Raw genomic sequence first — 24,805 nt, forward strand, 5'->3', positions numbered from 1 at the left:
CACAACTGTATAATAAGAGGCAATACTGCTATTAGGGCAACATACTGTGTTGGGTGTTGCCACATCTTACTACACTAGACACTTTAAGCAGCAGAGAAGATGGGAACCTGACTGCGATTGTAATAAAGTTTCAGACATGTTTTTTTTTTATATATTCTACGCAGCAAAGGTTTTATTATAACTTAGCCTTGAATACTTCATCCTTTGCTAGTAGGGCTATAAATACTTTTTTGTTTAACACACTCGGGGCCTGATTCAGAGTTGATCGCAAAAGCAAAATCTTTCTCAAATGGACACTGCAGGTGGGGCAAATGTAACATTTGCAGAGAGAGTTAGATTTGGATAGGGTGTGTTCAAACTGAAATATATATTGCAGTGTAAAATTAAAGTGGCCAGTAATCTAACTCTCTCTACACATGTTACATTTGCTCCACCTGCAGTGCACATGGTTTTGTCCATTTGAGAATGATTTTGCTTTTGCGATCAGCTCCGAATCAGGCCCTCATCATGTAGGATATTCAAAATGTTTTTTATGTGTGCAATTTAAATTGGTGCCATTATTTTATAGAGTTCTATGCAATCTAGCATTGTTTCAGAAAATTAAAACAAAAACATGCTTAAATGTGGCAATTATAATGTACATACCAGCTCCTTTTTTTTCATACACTCCATAAGAATCATAATAAGGTGCTGAGCCTGGTTTCGAGTGTAGGTAAACGTCTTTTGGATTGTAACTAGTAGCTGGTCCCTTAAGGATTCATTGATAAGGCTAAAAAAAAGAGACAATAATTTAAAAAACTTAGAAAACTTTCTCAATGGCAATATGACATATGTATATCCTTAAACAGATCTTAGGTTCAAAAATGGTTGAGATTACCTAAAGGATAAAAAAAGGGCAGACTAGATGGGCCAAATGATTCTTATCTGTCATCTAATTCTATGTTTCTTTGTAATCTCCTGCCACTTTTCATCTTAAATTCAAAATAAACATAATATATAAACTTTATGTATATTTAATACTAATTACCAGCTTGCCAAAAAGATGGACCACCATAACAATAATGTCAGCCCTGACAACTGTGCGCTCCCAAATGGAGCAACTCTTGAATTGATCCGGGTGTTATCTATTGGCTGCAGGCACAGAAATCATTTCAAGTCATCTCATAGAGGTGAGGTGCAGCGATAGTCTTTTTTATATATATATATATATATATATATATATATATATATATATATACACAAGTTTTTGTTCTCATGTTTTATGACTGGAGGAAAAAAAGAGGGGGAGATGTATCAAGCCTTGGAGAGAGATACAGTGGAGAAGATTCCAACGGCAACCAATCAGCTTCTGTCATTTTTATTGACTGTGCTAGAAAAATGGCACACTTCAAAATTTCTTTTGTAAAAAAAATTTAAATGTGAACATTCTTAGTGTTACATTCACACATATTAATCTCTGTATGCTTACTGTACGTTGCTGTTAGATGTAAATTAAATATTAAAATGTTTTATTAATAAACTTGTGCATTACATGTTACTTTGCACCATTTTGTGAAACCTGAAAAGTCACTTTACTTAGTAAACCCCATGGCCAGCTGGATGTCACTGAATGTGTGACTCTGTTCTATGTGCTGGCTTGATCAAATATGATATCAACAAAAGGAGAGTATTCCTACAAGGGGCACTTTTTTCAGGGAAATAAAGTGGACAAAGATAAAGTACCATCCAACCAGCTCCTAACTGACAGGGCCGGATTAAGCCCTCGGGGGCCCAGGGCACCCAAGACCAGTGGGCTCTCACACCCTGACCACACCTTTCTCCTACCAACTCACTTCTGCTCCATGCCGCAGCCCCTCAACAGCGCTGCTGGCAACAGGAGCCATGAGAAAAAAGGGGGGGGGGGGGCTATGAAGCCTGCAGACTGCTGAGTGGGTTCCAATGTCGGCAGCTCTGGCCAGTGGGCACCTCCTCCATGTTGGTTATATCCAGGGGCCACAACTAACAGTTGACCAAGATGAAACTCACCAGGGACACCAACTTATTGGGGGAGGGGGGGGGGGTGTTACATTTTTTAACACCTGTATTATTATTAGAGCTCCTCACTCTGAGCTCTGTCAGAGTCTCCATGATGTTGAAGCCACAAAGTGTTGTGTGCACAGCAATGCTATGCATGTCCTCCACATTGCTAGGGGGCTCCAGAACCCTAGATATTCTGCTAGTGATATTTGAATTTAATTTTGGTGCCCACCTCCCCTTAAAAAAATGTTGTGACAATGGCTGGTGGGCCACGGTCAGACTCACAAGATTCAGCCATCTGCAGCATGAATCAGCGTTCATTGGTGGGTCCCATCTCACAGTCTAGCAGCAGCGGCGATTGCACTGTTGCTTGTACCAGGCAGAAACCATCCTTTTCCCTGTTGCAGGTGATAGCAGGGCTCCCGGGACAGAGCTTATTAACTGTGCAGAAGTAGAGAGTGCGCCACAGAGTTCCATTGAAAGAGTAGCGGTCACACTTGGATCCCGCTGTGAACCAGCAGGAGCAACTTTGGGGCTTGGAGCCCGAAGGGAGGAGTCTCCACTACCTCTGGGAATTATGCCCCTGCTATAAATATATATTTTATTTGAAACAATTTATAACATTATTGTACTAGTTCAATTAAAATAAATATAATTATATATTAATGATATGCTAATTTATGTTATTGAAGTCAGATTGAATAGGGTAAAATGTACTATTTACCCTGTGGAAGTGTGTTAATGAGAGATGTGAACATCTACTACAGTATAATTTTTTGATAGGGGTACCTCACCGGATAGCATAGCTATAGAATGCCTGCCTGTAGGTCATCTGGCGTTACATCTCCTACATTCATCTGTTCTAACTACAGTGACAGCCCAGAGCAATATAATTCCCCAAAGACCAATCTGCTACTGTAACACTCTGCACAGGACTATGCAATAACTGCTGTTGTTATATACTGTATGTTACTTCAAGTAAATAACCCTATTATATTAATTGACTTCAATTCAGATATTTAAGTATTTTATTGTAAATAATGTATATTGTGTAGACAAATAACCAAAAGCGTCTTGTTAACCCCTCGTTGCATACTGTTGCAAATTTGTTACATACCCAAACATATCACACGAAACTCAGACAGTCAACCGTTTCATGTCGTGGATTATTTGCTACAAAGCGGTTTTTTTTCAAAATAAATCATTTATTTTTTGCAGGTTATTTTTTTCATTATTTTTTCTTGTCAGTAGAATACACAAGAAGCATGAAAATATTTAAAAAATACAATAAATCATGCAACGAAGAGTTAATCAAGAAAAAAAGAGATTTCTTCCCAAATCTCGCATTTTCTGAATATCTCATCCTATAAAATCTCACCCCATGTTTCTATGTTGAAAACTAGGAAACTTGATAATCAGAACAATTATAATAAACTGCGATTTAACATGGAGCAAAATTGAGGTTCCTAACATAATATTGGGCTAAAAAATATGGGCCCACCTACCAGGACCAGGTCTTTAACATTTCTATGGTCCAGAGATCCCCCTCTGAGTCAGCCGAACCCACTTGGCTTACTATGAATTGTGATGCTACTGTGTCCCATCCTAGCATATTGTGGCTTTCAGTTGACACTCGCACTTAGTCACCATGTGTGGCCCCTGGTGGACCTGAAACTGGTTTATATTAACTGGTCAACATGACAAGCAACAGTTTGATGGCAGAGTGTAAAGTAGAAGCATGGAAGTGGAGCCTTGAAGAAAGATGATGGCTGAGGGGAACAGTGGCCATGACTGAAAATGTCAGAAGTTGTGGAAATGTGTTGTGCCCCACGATAGAGCTAAAGCAGGCTGTTGTAAACTACAGGAAGCATAGAGAATAAGTGGGCTGAAATCCTTACCACACCATTGGCATAGTTATACTGGTTGTCCACAAAACATTCTCCACACCTAGGTTTAACATTTACCTCTCTGGAATCCCATGTTGGCATTGCAACAGTAACACAAATCATTGGGAAAATGGTGTGTGCAGTAAAGAAACCAGGAACATGGCACCAGCTCTGTTACAGGGGTTTTCAAAATTTCATAGATACTGTAAGTGTATAATAGCTATTAAAATCAACTGTTAAACTTGTGTTAAATAGTATAAATCATGACAAACATAGAATATACCATGTGTCAATCTTAATGCTTCCAAAACCATTAACAATTATCTCAGAAAATCATGACTTGACTATTATAATCACCTCCTCTGTGGCCTTTACATTATTGTTTACCTCATCCATATTTTTGACACATTATGTACAAAAAGCCTGAATGAAATTAAAATTCCTCTCTTGTTGCTCCACATTCAATGGACTACTCTGCATAACACTTGTTCTCTATTTCCTCCACATTCAAATTCCTCACCAACTCCTCCGATTCATACTGTACATCCCTGACCTATTCATGGAATACAATTCCTCATACCACCTTCAATCTGTCCAACACCTCTCATTCTCCAAGGTATTCACTTCTCACATTCTCCTACAATATTTCTCTCTTGCTGCTTACAATGAATAAAACTATCTTGTTTGACTACATTCTCAGCCAAACCTCATTCTTCCAAATGCTCTCTGAATACCCACTTCTTCACTATAGCCTATTCATCCCAAACCTGACAGTACGGGTCTACCAGTTCCACTCCCATGCTAACTAATTGCTCTTGTTTCAGTATTACTCATTACTTTTTTAACCCTGTCTGTACCTGTTCTGTGATTGTGTTTTTTTGCGATTTGTAACTGGCAGGAGACAGTTTTGTGGGGTCTTGCTCACAAATAGTAATGGTGATGTTATATTCATAATAGCAGCCTACCCTCCTTCTTCTGAATATTTATGACCAAAGGCAAGAATATCGGATGCACGTCCACTCCCATCACAGACCACAACCGGAACAGGCGGGCTGTCACGTAGATATTCCAGAACAATCGATATAACATTCGGTCCACCTTCCACAATAAGAGCCACCACTGGAACTCCTTGGCCAATTCCTGTAGAAGAAAACAATGACCACAAACCCAACATGATACATAAATATATTGTTTGAGTAATTGCTGTATTTAAAATAACATCTAAGAACATAACAATAACATATATATATTTCATGGTCTGCATCCTACAACAATTACATTACTATACCATTCAATATTATATTTTATATAAATATAGTTTTATAACTAAAACACTATTTATTGCATTATTATACTATTAATATGCTTTTATTTATTATTTTATCCCTTAACAGTGCATGTTGCTAAACCATCATTATGTATTATACCCTCTCTGCTCACTTAAAGATATGACAGCTTGTCACATAAGATAAAAGTCCCCTGGTGTTATATGAAGGATGATACTACAGTGTATGTACTAAGTAAAGCAATACTTTAGTTGAACAAAATAAAGCAAATGAACAGTAATGTGACCTGATAATATGGCTAAATATACACTGTACAGAAACATTCATATAAATGACATGATATCAGCATGTGGTTCTTGATTACCATACAGTATGCTAAATTTCACAATGGGTTGAGATAAATTATAGTCCTAAAGAAGGTAACTGAATCAACGGCGTGTATTTGTTTTTTTGTGAGAGAAACATGCTAATTTGCCTATTTCTGAGCCAATTGCTAATCATTTGTTCCAGAAGAAATTATACAAGATAATTGAATGTTCATTTGTGCCACCTACTATAATTGGCACCAATAAAGAATATTCAAAATACTCACAGCATTTATTTATATCTGAATGTTGTACTTTCCTAGTCAGTAGTACTGAATGATATAAAATGCTTGTGGTAAAAAAAGGTTATATAAATTATATATATAAATGCATGCCGCCTCTCCTGCCAATTGGTTATGGCCTCTCTGCAGCTTCCCCACCTCTCTGTGTCCCTCCATCTCCCTCTCACCCTGTCTTCAGCATGCACACCCCTTAGTTGCCCTTCTTCACTTCGGCGGCAGTGGCAGCGTGACATCACATATGACATTGCCAGAAAAGGACCCATGGACAGGCTTTTCTGTTAGAATAACTGTGCAGGGCTGTGGTTATGGTTTCCCCTACCATTAGAGGTGGTGGAACTCAGTTTCATCCATTTCCCCCTTACTGTAACATATATATGGCATATGCCATGTGCCAGCATCGATTAGAGGGGGAGATCTGGGAAAAAAATTGCTTCAATTGGAATCCCGATGGATTGATCGCCTGAATACCATACGCCTTAAGGGCCTAAATGACTCCTTAGGTCTCATTAATTTTATTTAAGGTTACATATGCATGTCATCCATGTAATCATTATATCCATGTTTCCAGGTGGATTAATACTTTCATTACTACAGTGTATAGCCAGTGCCTATGTGATAGATTAGGTAATAACAGGTATGGTAGTTATTTACCCAATTAGACCTGTTTAGGTCATTGCAAGCATTATTAGGGAGTAACCTTATTATTACTATAGTGTTTCAATACAGCTTTATGAATAATATTGTTTGTTTTATGTCTTCTATTTAAATTAGTTTTTTGCACATACTGTATTATGGGAATAACATTCCCTCTTCGTGATTCACCTTGCACTGATTATGTTTGTTGTCACCAGGGCAACTACGGCACACGCGTTGCCCAGACGACATGGCCGCTCCATACACGTCACTTCCGCCGGATGTCAGAAGTGGGGGACGCTGGCGGGGCAGGCGGCATGGACGGGCTCGCGGCCGGGTTCCCGTGATTGGTGAGTAGTCACATATATTCTGTTTGCTCACTGTTTACTGTTAATCTGATGAAGGGGCCTTGTGCCTCGAAACGTTATTAATTTGCACCATGTTATTTGTCATTGTGTGGAGTCGCTGAGTGCCGCCCGTTACTGTCATACTTATTGGAGGCTCAATCCAGGGAAGGCACCTGTGCAAGTAACCCAGAGGGGGGCTGGAGTGCCGGGGATCACCAAAGTTTATATATATATATATATATATTGGTCCAGGAGGTAGGAGGCACACGGTCAGAAAAATCATCCAAGCCAATGAATCAAATAAACATTGCTGTATTCAGCGACAAGCGCTTTCAAGGTTAACACCTCTTCATCAGGGCACAACATACACAACATGCCCTAATGAAGAAGTGTTAACCTCGAAAGTGCTTGGCGCTGAATACAGCAATGTTTCTTTGATTCATTGGCTTGGATGTTTTTTCTGACCGAGTGCCGCCTACCTCCAATTAAATATTGTGGAGAGCACCGGAAAAGTTGCCCCTGTATTTCTTGAGTGCCAACAGAAGTGGACTATATATATATATATATATATATATATATATATATATATATATATATATATACCCATCACACAGGTCTTACCACTAGGACGGGTACTTGATCCTGTGCCTTCTTTATTTGGAGGGGAAAAAACCCAACCACATACAGTATATCCAATAAACGAAAAGTGCCACTCGGAGACTTAAGTATGCAGTGAAGAACAGGATTATTTTAAAAGGTTTGTACTGAAATTACAGCATAGTGCAAATATGACAACGTTTCAAGACCATAACGGTCTTTTCATCAGGTCAGTGCAAAATTAAATAAAAGAAAAACACGTGAGAAAGTATCTTACCTCCCGAAAAACTCATATACAGTAGTGTGCAGACAAACAAAATGAAGGCAGCATGCAGGGGCCAGGGACTTCCGGGACAGGGTATTCCCTGGCCCCTGCACACTGCCTTTGTTCGTTTGGCGGCGCACTCTATGAGTCTCCCGGGTGATAAAATACTTTCTCACGTTCTTTTATTTAATTTTCCACTGACCTGATGAAAAGACCGTTATGGTCTTGAAACGTTGTCATATTTGCACTATGCTGTAATTTCAATACAAACCTTTAAAATAAATCCGTCGAGTGCCACCTACTACTTCATGCTGCATTGGTCTTGGACTGATTGCTGGTGAATTGTGTATAAGATTTATTATTCGGAGGGCACCTTGTCATTTACAGCTCATTCTGAGTGCTGGACATTCCACACATCTAATATATATATAAATAATGATAAGTGTAATGACTTTAATAAATTCAGAATGAAAACATAAATTTGAATATTTAAGGAATATCTACAATAATACTCTTAGAGGTATATTCATGTCTCGAGACATATACTGTGTACTTCCCGTGTGAGATTTTTACATATTGAGTCTTGAACTTTACCATCCCCAACATTTGATACCACAATACAATGGCAGATGGTGTGCCTAGGAAATCAGAGTATAAAACATGAAGACACTATAGGCTTTTGACGACTTGCATTTTTATGTTCTGCACAGAATAAACCATTCATTTTTTAAATATTCTATCCATTTTATTCAGTGCAAATAAATATGGCGTAATCTGCTATATGGCTAAATGCAACAAACCTATTATTACATTTTAGCCATCTCAGACATTCCTGCCCTTTGAGTTAGGTAGATGATAGCAGTTGTGACAAGTGGGTTCTCCGTAGCCACCAGTCGGTACAAATAATATGCAGCATAGTGAGATAACTTCTGGGACAATTTGTTGCAGTTTTGCTCAGGCCACAGACCATGCTACTGGCCACAAGTCTACAAGATATTCCTCTTCCTGCACTTTTCTCCACCTCCTTATTATAATATTCATCAGCAAGTAGGGGCGCTCATAAACAATGAACAACTCACTTTGAACTGTCATCTTCTTAAATCCTTGCTTGGCCTACCCATTTGATGAAAGTAGTAATACACCATTCTACCGATAAGGCTCTTATAAGGAATGTTTATTACTAAATAATATAACCAAGTCTCTACTGACAATACAGCCATTTCTATTAATCCTTCCTGGACTCTTTATCTTCTTTATTTCTTACAGTATTTTCCAAAAAATAAAAACGGAATGCAATTAATTTTGGATGTATCCTCATATATTCTATCCAGTATTCCTCCTTCTTCTTCCAGTTGGTGCTTTGTATTTCCCTTTTCAGTATTTTGAAGGCTTTTAGACCACTAATCCTTGACATGACCTATTAACTTGTAAACCCATATCATGAAATGTCCAGAAGGATTGTTAAATTTACACACCTGTATACCTTTTATTATTTTTGGGTACATTTATCAAGGTGGGAGTTGTATTTCAGATGTAATGTTGCTATGGGCAACCAATCAGAATCTACTTCTTATGTATCTAGCATATTCTAGAAGATAAAAGGTAGAATTTGATTGGTTGCCCACAGCAACATCCGATCTGAAATAGAACTCCAATCAATTTCTCCTATGTGACTATATTAAAGAACACTTGGACAAGGGATTCATATAAAAATAAATTTTTGCTGCTGGGGTCTTCTTTGTAGATAAGACTGACCCCCAAGTCCCATAATCTTGCATAGAATACAAAGGCCATTATGAATGACCCATCAATATTTTCTATGCATTGTACTCAATACCTTTCATATATTTTACTGTCCCTTTTACCTTTTCCAGTGAATTCCCATTTTTTCAAAAGTCAGTTTACTTGGAACTTACAGAACTACATTTTATCTGGGCAAAAGGAGGAGAAACACTGTATGACAGATGGGAGTGCAACAGACAAACACTGTATCTTGTGGCTCCCTTTGGTTTCTGTAAAACAACTACAACATTTATAACCTTTTTGCAATTCAAACAGTCTGGTTTAAATGTTTAAATTAAATGTTCTTATTTTAAAGTGGCTCACCATTGGATCTGCTACTAGCGCTAGGGCTGTTAAACCTGACTAGACATTGGACCTGAAAGGGTTATAAGTTGTTATTATCTTATACAGTATCTTCATTTTGCCTTCATTTCTATGGAAAATGTCTTGGAAAATATTACAATTTGGCAGTTTATCAAAAATGTTTATGCTTTTATTTTTTTTAAATATATTACCTCTAGACATTAGAAAGAACTTGCATTATCTTGATTTGGCCACAGTCTGTAGTTCTCAGAGATTCCATGGTTTGCCAACTATTAGCATCAATTTATTAAAACCTGTCCTTTACTGATTGGGCCAATACCTGCTTTTATTAAGGAGTGGCCACCTGAAGACACTGCTTTTTCCCTTTTCCTCCACAGTAATATAGCATGCATATTACTTCAAAGCTTTTAAGACGTAAATACTACTCTTTAGCAGTAGTCCAAAAAGTTGGAAACACAAGCTTTTAGTTATAAAAAAAAAAAACTGGCATTTGACGGATGTATGAACCTATTCAAATTATAAATACACTATTTATACAGACTGGGAGAACCCACAGTACTTCCCAAAAGGACAACATGTTAACATTCTGCTCTTTGTTGACTTTACATGCTGGTTTCAAACATGTCATACTCATGCTTTATCACTTATGACTCTGTATCACTTTCCCCACACAATCTTCAACCGCTTCTTTACAGATTCCATAAAGCATTTATTTTGGGGCTGATCGGCATTCTGTTAAACTGTCTTCTCAGGCCTGGCCTCATACTTCTGCAAAGTTAGTTGCTACACATTCAATCTGTAGGCAACAACTTGTGGTATTGCATGCCACTGGTGAGGTCTGTATCTACCTAATGCAGGTCATGTTTTCCATTGACTATATGTTGACAGTGCCTATAATTAGTAAAGCAATCTACTTTACCTTTTATCTATTTGCCTGATATGGAAATATCTATGATGCATTTCATTTTGTTTATAATACAGGGCCAAATCCACCATTAGTTAGCTTTAGGCAGCTGTCTACGGGTTCTAGAATCTAGGGGGCACATAGGCAAATGCAAGGGGGGTTTCTGGTTGCCCAGCAACCCCCCTTCTCTTGGCAAGTACTTTACATTATGACAACAATAGCATTGACATATGGTATGGTCAATAGAGCTGCCACCACATCATGCAGTGCAAGGGACAGAGCAGAGCTGTTGCACATGTCTAGTGTACAAGCTTCTTCTACCACATTTACTGTATGTGTGGATCTGAGCCCCCAAACATCACAATGGACCAGAGAGTAGCTGCCAGGAGGAAGAGACAGGGGCCTTACCATGAAATGGATGATTATGAGCTTAGACAGTTTATTACTGGTTATATTAGGTTTGTATATTTATTTATATGTTTGTACTATAGACCATTTGTACTGTTAAATATTAATACTGTATTCCATACAGTATCCAGTGTATTAAAATACCAACTTTTAGGGATTTTACCACTCCTCAGAATCCCGTACTTACTTCAATGCACTGCAGAGTGGGAGATTTTGGATTACATTCGGAAACCCCCCTCCAAAAATCCTGCATTTGCCACTGGGGCACCCCTGCGTCTGACCAAATGAAGGTTCTGGAAAGTTAGTATTGGTGTGCGGATGTAGGTAGGAGCAGTAGGCTGAAGTTTTGCCTAGTGCGCTGAAAAATCTTGCACCGGCCCTGTAGGCATAGTGCATATTATACTGAAGGGGTATGCTTATATTTCACATCTCCATCTGGTAACTGACTTTAGTATAACATGTGATATGTGCCTGCTTATCAGTGACTGCAAGAAATGTTTGTACTGTAGTTAAAGACTGATTTCTTCAAGCGCATAAAATTTTTTTTTTTTACTGGTAGCAGCAGTTTTTTCAATACAACTTAATATTTTATTTTAGAACACTGCTAAGCCAGCCTTTATTATTTACCGAACTAATTGTAAGCATGAGACACCTGAGCTGTATGATACATTTTCACATTTTATTACTGTTATTCTATTGGTACATATGCACCTACATAGTAGATATACTATATAGTAGTTATATTTAAAAACGCTAAATTCTTATAAGATCAGAGGTAACACATTGCTCTTATGCCCTGCCAAAAATGTGGTTGCTTTAAAAATATATCCAATTTTACATTTAATAACATTTAGTAATTGGTATATTGACAGAGTTGTATTATATTTCATACATATTAAATACAGCCTACCTTAATATTGTTTCTATAAAGCATATTGTAAACAATAGCAAAACAGCAATGTCTGAGAGCGAGGAACGTCAAAACAATGAGATAATGAATGAGTCCAGAATGATCATCTTCATAGGTTTTGGTAAATCCCTTTTAAATTTAGTTTGTTTGGAAGTTAACACGCAATGAATGCTTATAATAAGTATTGTCGAGGAAGGCACATTTCCAGATGATCATAATGATGGATTGATGGTTGAGCTAGATGTCAGTAATGACAGTTGAACGTCCCTTTGCCTTCCCAGCCCCCTTCATATATTCTCAGGCATAGGATGACAAAGGGAAGTCCACGGGTCACATGGCTTCTGTTAATAAAATAATGATGCTTTGTTATATGATATATAAATACATATTAAAAATAGATGAAAAAGAAAAAAAGGCATTCTGGTTGATGTTTTATCGTCTCATATTGATGTGTTTTAAATTTGAAGTTAAGTATTTGTCTAGGTGACAGTTTCTTATTAACAAATATGTATATTGTACTTTTTACATTAATACACCCCAAGTACAGTAAATGCAAGTATGCCTGTTTTCTTATTTTCATTAACACAGAATGTCATCATCTAAAAGTAGGGGCTGCGAGGTGATGCATACAAAACAGTTTCTGGTGCAAATGGATAGCATGGAATGTCTAATATCCTTGTTAATTCAAAATTAATTGTAAGAGATACTTTAATCTAGCAATACAGTCAATCAATGAGGATTCCCAATTCAATTACACTAACTGCTAGTTGACGATCTCATTAGAAGTAGACTAATTAATTGCATTGGTAATTAGTTTTCTTGAATATTGATTGAATGTGAGAATGTTATTTACCATAATTAGTACAGATTCACTGTAAAAATGTATGTTTAATGCTGTCATCTTGTGGAGTTGCTGGTGATATGAGTAGATGACAGCACTGTGGGCCAAGCGTTCAGCCACATAATTAAGATGATAAGTTGGATAGTATTTACTATTCTATGTCTATATTTATTTTTACCACATTTTTTTTTAAAGTTCTATAAATATGCTGTTAATCTTTATTACATGTGAAAATTGCATTATGACATTTTACATGAATGACACAAAAAGTGAATATACTGTACAGAAGTCTCCATTAAATCTTGTCAGCAAGAGTACAGTACTTAACCTCATTACTTGGAGCAGTAACATCTAACTCATAGTATTTAGCCCTGGAGGCTAAGACATCATTCAGAAGACAGTCTAGAACAAATCCATCATCTATGAATCCTCTGACTGTTATCAATGTCCCAGGGCCAAAAACTGTCAGACACTTTCCCACAGCGCATAGCAATAAAAATGGCTACATTCTATAAAACAAATATACAGAAGAAGCCTTCAAATTGAACGCATTGCCACAAATCTAAGAAAAAAGGTTATTGTTAATAGGTATGTTGTGAGATTTTGAATTTACACAGTACATATAAAAGAATAAAAATAATTCAAGTAATAAGAAGAAAAGTAATAAAATAACTATTTGCACTGTAAGCAGCTGTATAACATAAAAATGTATTCCCCAATTTAGGGCTTAAGATAAATAAAAAGGTCGTAAGAAAGTCTAGTGCTGCAAACTCGACCACCATGCATAGTAATAACAATAGTATTAATAAACCAGTGGTGTCAAACTAATGTCCCAGCAGCATGCCCTGCCACAGATTTTATATAACGGATTGCTAAAACTGTGACAGGTCATGCTGGGACATGTAGTTCAGCAACAGCAGAAATAAAACTGCACATGAGTAGAGTCAATTTATGGGTAGAGAAATTTACTAAAACGGGAGTTCGATTTCAGATGAGATGAGATGTTGCTATGGGCAACCAATCAGATTCTATCTATTATCTTCTAGAAGGTGCTAAATAAATAAGAAATAGATTCTGATTGGCTGCCCATAGCAACATCCCATGTGAAATAGAACTCCCATCTTATTACATTTAACCGAATGACATAACAACAGTTCTGTGAAATTTAATTGAAAGTGTATTTTTTTTAACCCGCATCTGTAAGATACAATGCTTTTATTTTTTAAATAATTTACACTTTTGTCAACGTAGGAGGCTAAATATTTAAAGGCATGTACATTCAAAAGATAAATATTTAAGGACAAACCTATAGTTATTGATAGTGTTTTATGCGGAGGGATTAATTACTGTAATTTGCAAAAATTAACAAAGCAAATTTGTGCTCCTAGGCTTAACATATAATCAGATGCTTTTAGCAAGGATCAGACCTCGCATATCTTCTTATCTGGAGCATTCAGTCTGTCAGGAGATATGTACTAGTGGCTATATGACCTTGACTTTGACTTGTTATCACTAGACTAATTTGCATTAACATATATTTCAGCTTTTTTCAGTTATATGTCAAAATAAAGTCATGCATAAGTATTTATATAACATTTGCCTTGACATGATGGCACAGAGAGCAATATAATTGTCAACATAAAAAAATACAGTAGAAATGTGTATGTGTACCATATAAAAGGAGATGGTTTCTTTAGTAGAAACAAAATCAGTGAAAAGAAAAAAAATTAAGATCAAAATGGTATCCGGTTGACAGGTCAACAGTCAATAGGTCGACATGGTCAAACTATTGATGTGGCAATGGTCAGCACATGATAAGGTTGACATCAATTTTTAAATGATTATTTCTTCTTTTGAACTGTTTAATACTTTTCAATCCACGTGGACGCCAAAGAATGGCAACATAAGCAAGCCAATGCGAGGGAGCAGGCAACACTAATTTGGGGTCCATGTGCTCAGTTCTACAGAAAACACATTGTCTTAAAAGATCTTGGCACCTATAAAGACATAGTGATACAACCTGCGGACAAAGGGGGGGTTGTGAATGTTGTTTTCGAGGTGGAAGTATATGGCAACGATTACTTTAAACAATTATCAGTACATTAGGAGTACCAAATATTGAAAATGGATCCCAATAATATTTATAAATCAGATATTGGTGCATTGTTAGATAAAGTGTTAAGTGATGGTATTATCAGGAATATCACATTGACGGTCTATGAGGATGACGTCCATGTTAAATACTTAATGCAGGTGGAGACTTTAGTAAATTTACTAAAGATTCTAAAAATTAAAAGAGGTGATTTTGCTCATAGGAACCAATCAGATTCTGTCTATCATTTTCTAAGATGCAACAGAGAAATGAAAAACAGAATCTGACTGGTTGATTTGGGCAACCAGTATTTCAAAGCTTTAGTAAATTTACCCCTAAGATGCCACGTCCACACTTTCATTTGAGGGGCTGGGAAGTGGATATTGGTGGCTGAGGGAGGTGGGTATAAAGGGGAGTTTCCCTAGGGAACTAAGAAGCATTAAATCAGCTTTGGGTGTTATAGATGATGACATATGTATGATCCTGAAAGTGGATTCTCAGAGAATTCTTTTCCTTTAAACCTTGCCTAAAATACACAAAAGTAAACCACTGGGTTGGCCGATGATATCAGCAAGATTCTCCTTATTTAGTAATGTGTTATAAAAAATATCTTGACTTCTATTTGCAGCCTTGCGTACAGGCTGATGATACCTATCTGAACGATACTACAGACCTTTGGTTCAGCTTAACAATTTGGTGACTTGCCGGACATTGGCCCTTATTCTGATCTGTGCGGCCAGATCAGAATATGCGGCCAGGACCGTGCAGGCGAATCCCCGCCTTCCATACGGATCGCCACCTCCGTCCGTACGCGGATATGTGGCGGTCCGCATGAAAGTGGACGGGGATACGCCTCCTCCATCTTGGGAGCAGCCCCTGCATTCGATGGTCGCCGAACATCGAATGCAGGGCCGCACGCTCCACCAGCGCCCGCCACCCTAGACCACACGGACACTTGTCCGTATGAAATCATGTATGGGGGCGGGCAGCTGACATCCGGCGATGTCAGATGCCCGCCCCCTACACATGCGTCACGGCTTCATTACCATGCATACGCCCTGCATTTGCATGGGAACGCCCATGAAACGCGGGGCGTATGCATAGGGTAATGAGGCTAAGTAGCCCTTCACGCCCCTCTCCGCCCCCTGTGCGGCGTCTAAAGAATACGTACGGCGAAACCGCTTGCACATGCGCAGAGTGACCTCTGCACATGCGCAGTCGAAAACCATCGGCGGTACGACCGCATGCGGAAAAATCTGCACCGATCAGAATAAGGGCCATTGTCTACCTGTGTACTTTACACTCAATATCACTAGTTTGCACATTAATATTCCTCATGTATTGTCTGCAGCTAGAAAATTGATTTATAGGAACACTTTATATAATGACCCTGATTTGGATATCTTTTTGTCTCTTTCAGAGTTGACTCTTTCATGTAGTACTTTTGAACTGAACACCCATGTGGTTAAATACCCATGTGGGCCGTGTTATGTAAGTTAGTGAGTGCATGGCCTTTTACAGGTCTGCTATTAGAACAGCGCTGAATGGCAAGATGTCATATCAACTCATAGCGAGACATTTTTCGGAGTTATATCATGGTATATCTAGTTTTAAACATGTGATCATGTCCCTGATGATATGAGAACATAACATATTTTTGAGACCGTGTGCAAGTGGATACACGTTCTGGACAGTGGTGGAACTTGTGAGTAGCGGGCCTAGGTGCAAAAATATGATTTGGGTTTCCTCCTCTACCCCAGCCCATGAAGTCATTGCTGATCAGGCCAGCAATGGGCCCCTTAGTATTCAGGGGTCCTGGTGCAATGCACCTGCTGTACCAGAGGTAGTCCTTCCTCTGTTTTGGGCACAGTAAAACCTAGGATAATTAATGTCCAATTAAATCATTGTGTTTTTCAAATAAATTCCACTCTTAATTTTTATATATACTTATATTTATGTACTAGTTGCTTAATGTGGTTATTAACAGGTTAGTGTTCTTTCCTTCTTGATAGGTGTTGGGTTGGCATAGTAACCTGGATGTCTACCTCATAGTGACACTCCAGTGGCCAAATCTAATAGCCGATGTGCGGGATGATGGCCGAACTCTTGAGTTTTTTAAAAGGGGCAATTATTTGACATGGTTTTTGCCTTGTAAATGACCGACCCTTTGTATGTGTCATTGTTGTATGCGCTAACTGAAGACAGGCTAATAAAGACTGAAACTTTGTAACACACTCTAATGTGACCAACCTGTTTTTTGTTCTGAGTAAGACTACTGAATGCCATATATCAAATCTACATATTGCTGCTATTGGTTTTAGCTTCCACATTGCTATAAATACACTTACAATAAAATCCTATTTGAAAACTCTTGTCATTAACTATATTATACATTACAATGCAAATGAGAACATTAATTATTAAGGAGATAACTGTTCAGTGTAATCTGCTTGGCAAGGGAATATGAATTATTCGTATACTGGATTTCACAAGCGTGGGATATATAAATAGTTTGGCAAATAAGCTACTGTATGTTATCTTGCATCCAGCAGTCTCTGCGGATGGTATCGCCTCTTTGTGTTACATCCCTGTATTTAATACATTTTCACAGACATTTTTCATGTTTCAATTAATGAACTTGTTACAGTAAAGAAAGAAAATGTAGAAAAAAGTAGTGACCCCAAACATAGCAGAACAAATGACAGTTATTGTACAGTATATACAGTATACTTGTAGGAATTTATGCATAATATAGCACAGCTGGGCTTTGCATCTTCTGGCCAGGGGACTTCATTGAGTGGTGCATGGACGGGTCTGTGGACTGGCCCATCGGCCCTTCCGGCACAGACACTGAATGTAATATTGCCGCAGCCCGACGGGTGAGCTGGAGGGGGACCAGGCAATAACAGCAGCTGGACGAGCCCGGCGGCACCTGTGCAGTTGCATGGCTCGTTTTCCTGTAAAAACGTCTCTGGTGGTGGGCGGAATGAATAGCCTGGGCCCTTTCCTCTCTGCCAGAGTGCCCAGGCCTGGGACAGCTATACCCACAGCACCCACTTGATGGCGGCCCTGGAACTAATATCTTAAAGTGAAATCTGTGTTTCTCAAATGTTAAATCAATACACTATACTAAAAATATCCATAATCTTATTTAGTTATAATTAATTAAGTAATCCTCAACAAACTGCATTTAAATGATTATAAAAACATGTATAATAATTAAGGAATTCGCGTGAAGCTATATACATGTCACTACCTAATAGTATATGTACCGCTGTATCTAGTATTGAGTGGACATGAAGTACTTATGCAGTTTTCAAGCAGCAATTTTAAATGTAAGACATCATAGGGTAACATTGTTTGGTTGGATATGTACCCCATCCTATTTGGTAGGAGGCTATTTGTTTACTATTGTGATTCTGGTTTTTTATCTAGTTACAGGTTTATATTTTACTGCAGCTTATAGATGTCTTATAAATAAGTATAAGCATGACCTAAAAAATGTTAATACACTAGATATGCTTTTTTATATATTTTATATCCTTGAACAAATGGAGTTTTGAAGCATGCAAAGAGAAGACCGCATAGCTGCAGCAATCCCTGCCATATTATGAGCTCCGGATTAAGCATGTAATGCATGAGGTCTGATTCTGAGGTAACAATAAAGCAAAACAGAGCAAGTTACCTAGTAACTGGAAAGGCAGTGGCAAACGCAGGATTTTCAGAAGGGGGTTTCCAGAGGGGCAGAGCAAAGCACGGAGATGGAAACTTAGGTGACCCAGTATATGCCGGGTCAGTTAAAGTATTATAGATAGACCAAATGTATATAAATAATAGTAATAATAATAATAACACACACACACATATATATATACATACATAACAGCAGTGTAGACCCCTGGGCATAGCAATATATTGTGGCCCCTACCGATCCTCCAGCGGTAGGGGTGGGGGAAGATTTGATGTCCCGCGGGTGGTAGGGGGTATTATATCAACCGCTCAGCATGTAGGGCCTTGATCAGTAATTTCCGCTAATTTCCCCTTTACTGCACAGATGGTGGGAGAAGGGGGCATTGGACTCTATGAAGGGGCCCTGATACATAACTTCCAGGGTGGTAGAGGATGTTTAATATGCAGAGGAGGGGTGTACAGTATAGTGGAGTGGGCTTATTATTCATAATTTTCTGGTGGGAGGACAGCTTGCTTGACTGCAGATATCTCCAGTTTGCAGAAACAGATTTCTTAGAATTAAAAACGAGAGAATCCCACCTACCAAATGGTATTGGGGACTAGGGGATGGGAATTCAGGAGGCAGAGCAATCTGCCAATAAGTATATAAAACTACATACCAGGTGTGTGGATCTGGAGCAGTAACCAGCTGCTGGAAGGCTGATATCTCTGGTTCTGGGAACAGTAGAGACAAGCTGCTAGTGTCTCTCAAAGGGGGAGAGTCCCAGCTTTTGGAATATATCCTCAGAAAAACTCTAAGTCAGGCAGAACCTGAAATATCTGACTGGGAAGAGCAATTAACAGGCTTGGATGGGGACCACTGTTTTGAAGTTAGATATCTCCGGTTCCCAAGGGCCGATTTTACAAATTCTTATACCCATGGAAAGAGGGGACCATCAGCTTTCAGCCCCGGGCCCTTAGACTCCTGGGGGGGTTCTGGGTACTCAGAAACCCCCCTGCGTGCGCTACTGAAAGGGGATGCCACTAATGACCCACGGCAGCGCACATCATTAACAATATTGTACGTACAAACTAGAGGATATACACAATAATAATGTTAAAAATATTGTTAAACAACCTTAACTCTCTCTCTGCACATTTTACATCTGCCCCACCTGCCGTGCAGCATGGATTTTTGAAGGTGCATAGTTATACCCCTTTCAGACATACTACCCGGGATTTTAAACCCGGGTTTTCAAAAATCCTGGGTCAATTGCAGGTGCGTAGGACCCAGGATTTTAGTAGACTAAAATCCTGGGATAAGCCATTCAGACACACGCTAGTCCTGGGATTATGCGCGTGCATGTGAAAAATCCCTGGATGAGTCTGAAAGGGGTATAACTTACTCTATTTACTTTACTCCTACCACCTCTGAGTCAGGCCTAATAGTACTACAGAAGGAGGCTTCTGATGAACCATTAGCTGCACTTTCCTGATATTTTATGCATGCTATTTGAGACATTTGGGGTCAGAGAAATCATTTGCACTCTTTGTTAAAATTAATATGTGGTATTCGGTCATATTGTCTACAGCATTTAGGTCTACAAGCATTAGGTCTACACCACTAGGTCGACCTGCATTAAGGTCGAACTGCATTTAGGTAGACATGCATGACTGAATGTCGACATGACTGAGGTCGACAGGGTCATTAGGTTGACAGGGTCATTAGGTCGACTTTTATAAGGTCGACAGGGTCATTAGGTCGACATGGGGAAGGTCGACATGCAAAAGGTCGACATGGGGTCATTTGACTGTTTTATGAGTCGACATGTGCCGACAGGCGATATTTCATGCCCTACCATCCACTAGGGCAGGCATGTCCAACGTTGGCCCTCCAGATGTTTTGAAACTACACATCCCAGCATGCTTTGCAATAGTTTTAGCATTCTCTAATAGCAAAACTTTGGCAAAGCATGCTGGGATGTGTAGTTTCAAAACATCTGGAGGGCCAACGTTGGACATACCTGCACTAGGGCGTGGTGGGAGAATAAAATAGTGTGCCCGAAGCACACGCGGTGCTATGTTGACTGTGTCGACGCTTGAAAAAAAGAAAAAAAAAATTGAAAAAAAACCTGTTGACCTAATGACCCTGTCGACATTATACATGTCGACCTAATGACCCTGTTGACCTAACACCTGCCGACCTAACACATGTCAACCTAATGACCCTGTCGACCTAATGACCCTGTCAACCTAATGACCCTGTTGACCTAACCCATGTCGACCTTTAGTCAGGTCGACCTAAATGCAAGTCGACCTAATGGTGCAGACCTAATGCTTGTAGACCTACAGTAAATGCAGTCTCACGAATGATCCCATTCCTTAATATGTGGTGTCATCCTACCTCAAGCCATGCAAAATGGCACTATGATGTTACACGGGCAGCATGGATGGTGTATTGGTTACAGCCTCACATCGTTGAGGTAATGGATTTAATTCCCACCATGGCCCTAACTTGCAGTTTGAATAGTCTCCCCATGCTTTTGGGGGTTTACTTTGGGTGCTCCAGTTTCCTCCCACCATCCAAAAATATACTGGTAAGTTAATAGGCTCCCAAGAAATTAACCCTAGAATGTCTGTGTGTGTGTTTACATTTGGTAAGGAATATAGATTGTAAGCTCCACTGGGGCAGGGACTGATGTGAATGTTTAAATATTCTCTGTAAAGTGCTGAGGAATATTTGTGCGCTAAATAAATAACTGGTAATAAATTGATATTTTTGAAAACTGCATAAATAATTGTACTTTGTGTCCACGCCACACTAGGAAGGCTTTGCATGTGGATGAACACCTGCATGCGCTCTTGATTTACTCATGTATGGTTTTTTTTGTATGATAATGAAATGATTTGCACATGTGAAAAGTAGCATCAAGTAGTCCTAGCAAGTGGAAAATGACAGAACAAGCACTAACTTACTTGTATTGATTTTCTGGAGGGAGATGTGTTTTTCCAGTTGTCGCCTTAGTTTGACTTCTGCACCATACTTGCCAGTTGTCCCATTATCAGCAAGAATAAAATGTGAATGCATACTGTTCAGTACCGTCAGTTTACTCATGGGATTGGACATGGTCTGATATGGTCGAACCACCTTTTAGAATAAATACAAGATAAAGAATAAAACAATGAAGTGCATTTTACCACATTACTGGGACTTATCTCCTCTATACAGACTACCAATGTACGGTGGCCCATGCTCATAGAACCAGCCATGAAACAATTCAGCAGAGAGGTTATTAGTAGGAAGTGGTGGCTAGATCAGGCGGCAAGCATTTCCTAGTCAGTACAGTAACTGCAAAGTGCCTCAGCATCATGCTAGTACAATGGTAACATTGGCTCAGTGATTACAGTAAAAAAAAGTGAAATATCTAAAAAGATAATTAGCAAATATCAGTATAAACCACTGATTCATTCAGCTTTGTAATAGAAGGTTAACATGCACAGTTAGCAAATGAAGGATATCACCATGCAGGCACATGAGCAGATCATAAACATTTTGATATTTTAATATAAAAGACCCATGGACTTGGGAGTTTGATGGCGGGGATAGAACTGATGTGCACCATGCCACAAGGCTTGCATATTAATCAGCTACATGATCTGGTTAAGAACTCGCTTCTGTTAATAGCCTACTTGAACTGTGTCTGAAAGTGCAGAAGCGTTTTACATTGTGAAATCAGAAGCACTGTCCTATTTTATAATGTCATTTCACATTGTTCTGACAGGAATTCACAGCCTGAAAAGCATATTACGCAGAGTGCCGTGCAGTTGCAGGAGGAGGAGTTGGTGTTTTACATTTCTGCAGATGACAGTGGGAACAGAACAACAGAGGAGAAGTGTAAGTAGCCATGGAAATATACATTGGATATATGGAGACAATATGGTAAGCACACAGACAACATGGTGAGCACATACATGGGTACTTGTGAGTTATCCGGGCGCCCGATGTGGTCATCGCATGCCATTATAATAAGGCATACGATGCGATGCGATGCGACGCGTTTTACCATCGCGTCGCATGGCGTCTTATCGTATGCTTATTGTATGGTATGCGATGCGACGCGACGCGATGTTAACAGTTCCCACCCATTTTTAAACCCGCCCTCTGGCACATCTGGCAGAAATTCAGTGTGAGGTAGTTTCCAGAGGAGAGAGCAAGTGATATTCAGAGAGAGAAAGTGTTGTACAGCGTTGGAGTATATTTGTGAGGTGAATTTGTGGACATTTGCCCCAATATTGCCCCATTTGGTCCCTTACACCTGCCCCATTTTGGCCCTTACCCCATTAGTCCCAAAATGGCTTTGGTTGATGGCATTTTCAGCCTCCCAAAAACCGAGGAAGAGACAGTCGTCTTCCTGCAGGAGAAAGGGCTGCTCCCATCGACTGCCACATGCCCAAATGGCCACCCTATGCGCCTGTCCCTGAAAGAGCGCAAATGGCGCTGCTACATTAAAAGCTGCAGCAAAAAACAGAGTCTACGGGCCTCCCTATTCTATCCTGGGTGCAGGCTCCCCTTCATGACTATCCTGCGCTTCATCTGGTGCTGGTGCGATGAACTAACGTCAATCGAGTTCTGCGCTAAGAATTTGAAGCTCTGTAACAAAAGCACCATTTTCTATAACGCCTTGATGCGGGAGGCATGCCAATGTGACTTGCTGGCACAGCCTCAACGGCAGATTGGAGGCCCAGGGCAAATGGTGGAGGTCGATGAAACACTATTTGTGAAGCGGAAAGCCAATGTTGGCAGAATCCTCCCACAGCAGTGGGTGTTCGGAGGAGTGTGCCGGGAGACAGGGGACTGTTTCATGGTCGCGGTTGCCCAGCGAGATGCACCCACTCTCCTCGGTGCAATTGTGAAACACGTGGCACCTGGCAGCACCATCGTCAGTGATTGCTGGCGCGCCTACCAAACGACTGAACTGGAGCGGGCTGGGTACAGCCACTTGCGGGTGAATCACCGGTTTAATTTTGTAGACCCGGACACGGGTGCACACACCCAGAACATTGAGAGACTGTGGGGTTGTGCAAAATGGCGCAACAAACGCCAGCGGGGCACAGCCCGCCATCACCTGGATTCATACATGCAGGAGTTCGTCTGGCGAAAGTGCCTGGCGGGAGACAGTGCATTTGAGCGCATTCTGCATGCGCTGACATTACTTGATAAATAATGATGTTGATTGATTATTGTGTGCTTTCTGATTGTTTGTTATTCTAATTTATTCCCTTAATATGTTAATTACACAGTTATTCCCTTTAATTCAGTTGTCCTTAATGTGTCAGATATGAATGATATTGATGAATGATATTGGATGCTCACAGCCACTCCACTATCAACGTGAACCCGAAGCGTGGCGAGCGCAGCGAGCCCGCGAGGGGCGTCGGTCCGCGTCCTACGACCTTTTCATGTCCCCACTATCCACGTCGGCGTGGAGTTGAGAATAGAATAGTTTGGCGAGCGCAGCGAGCCACCGAGCCCGAAGCGTGGCGAGCGCAGCGAGCCCCGCGAGGGGACACGGATACCTTCACAGGTAAGCGCGTCCCTTCGCGGGCTTCCCAGGTGTCCATGGCGACGTGGACACCTGGGAAGCCCGCGAAGGGACGCGCTTACCTGTGAAGGTATCCGTGTCCCCTCGCGGGGCTCGCTGCGCTCGCCACGCTTCGGGCTCGGTGGCTCGCTGCGCTCGCCACACTATTCTATTCTCAACTCCACGCCGACGTGGATAGTGGGGACATGAAAAGGTCGTAGGACGCGTACCGCCGCCCCTCGCGGGCTCGCTGCGCTCGCCACGCTTCGGGTTCACGTTGATAGTGGAGTGGCGTTCACAATGGGGGTGGGACTGACATTGTGTCACTTTTTGTGACACTTTCTGGGGGTTTTGCACTGCTAAAATCGGGTACGATCGCATCGCATCGCATGCCATGTGGTTAACATGCGATGCGACGTGATCACTTTACATGGTACCCAATGTAAAATCGGGTTCGGGTGGTCATCTCGTCGCGTCGCATCGCATGCCATTTGGTTAACATACGATGCGACGCGATGCGAAATCGGGTTCGGGTGGTCATCTCGTCGCGTCGCATCGCATGCCATTTGGTTAACATACGATGCCATGCGATGCGACGCGATGCGTATACGACCAAAAATCGGGCGCCCGGATAACTCACAAGTACCCATACATGT

The 24,805-nt window shown here is 40.1% G+C and overlaps 1 protein-coding gene across 8 annotated transcripts in view; it reads right to left on the reverse strand.

Moving 5' to 3' along the window:
- The window catches only part of TRPM3 (transient receptor potential cation channel subfamily M member 3), a 637,712-nt gene that overhangs the window by 135,408 nt on the left and 477,499 nt on the right, over window positions 1-24,805 (reverse strand). For all 8 annotated transcript variants that reach the window (XM_083186086.1, XM_083186082.1, XM_083186083.1 and 5 more), the window contains exons 6-8: window positions 21,544-21,715; window positions 4,868-5,042; window positions 646-769 (exon numbers count right to left, since the gene is read on the reverse strand). In XM_083186086.1, the coding sequence (XP_083042212.1) occupies window positions 646-769; window positions 4,868-5,042; window positions 21,544-21,715 (471 nt within the window). The remainder of the gene's footprint in view (window positions 1-645; window positions 770-4,867; window positions 5,043-21,543; window positions 21,716-24,805) is intronic.

The sequence above is a fragment of the Crinia signifera genome, chromosome 1 (genome assembly GCF_055691185.1).
Source record: "Crinia signifera chromosome 1, ASM5569118v1, whole genome shotgun sequence".
Lineage (NCBI taxonomy): Eukaryota > Metazoa > Chordata > Amphibia > Anura > Myobatrachidae > Crinia > Crinia signifera.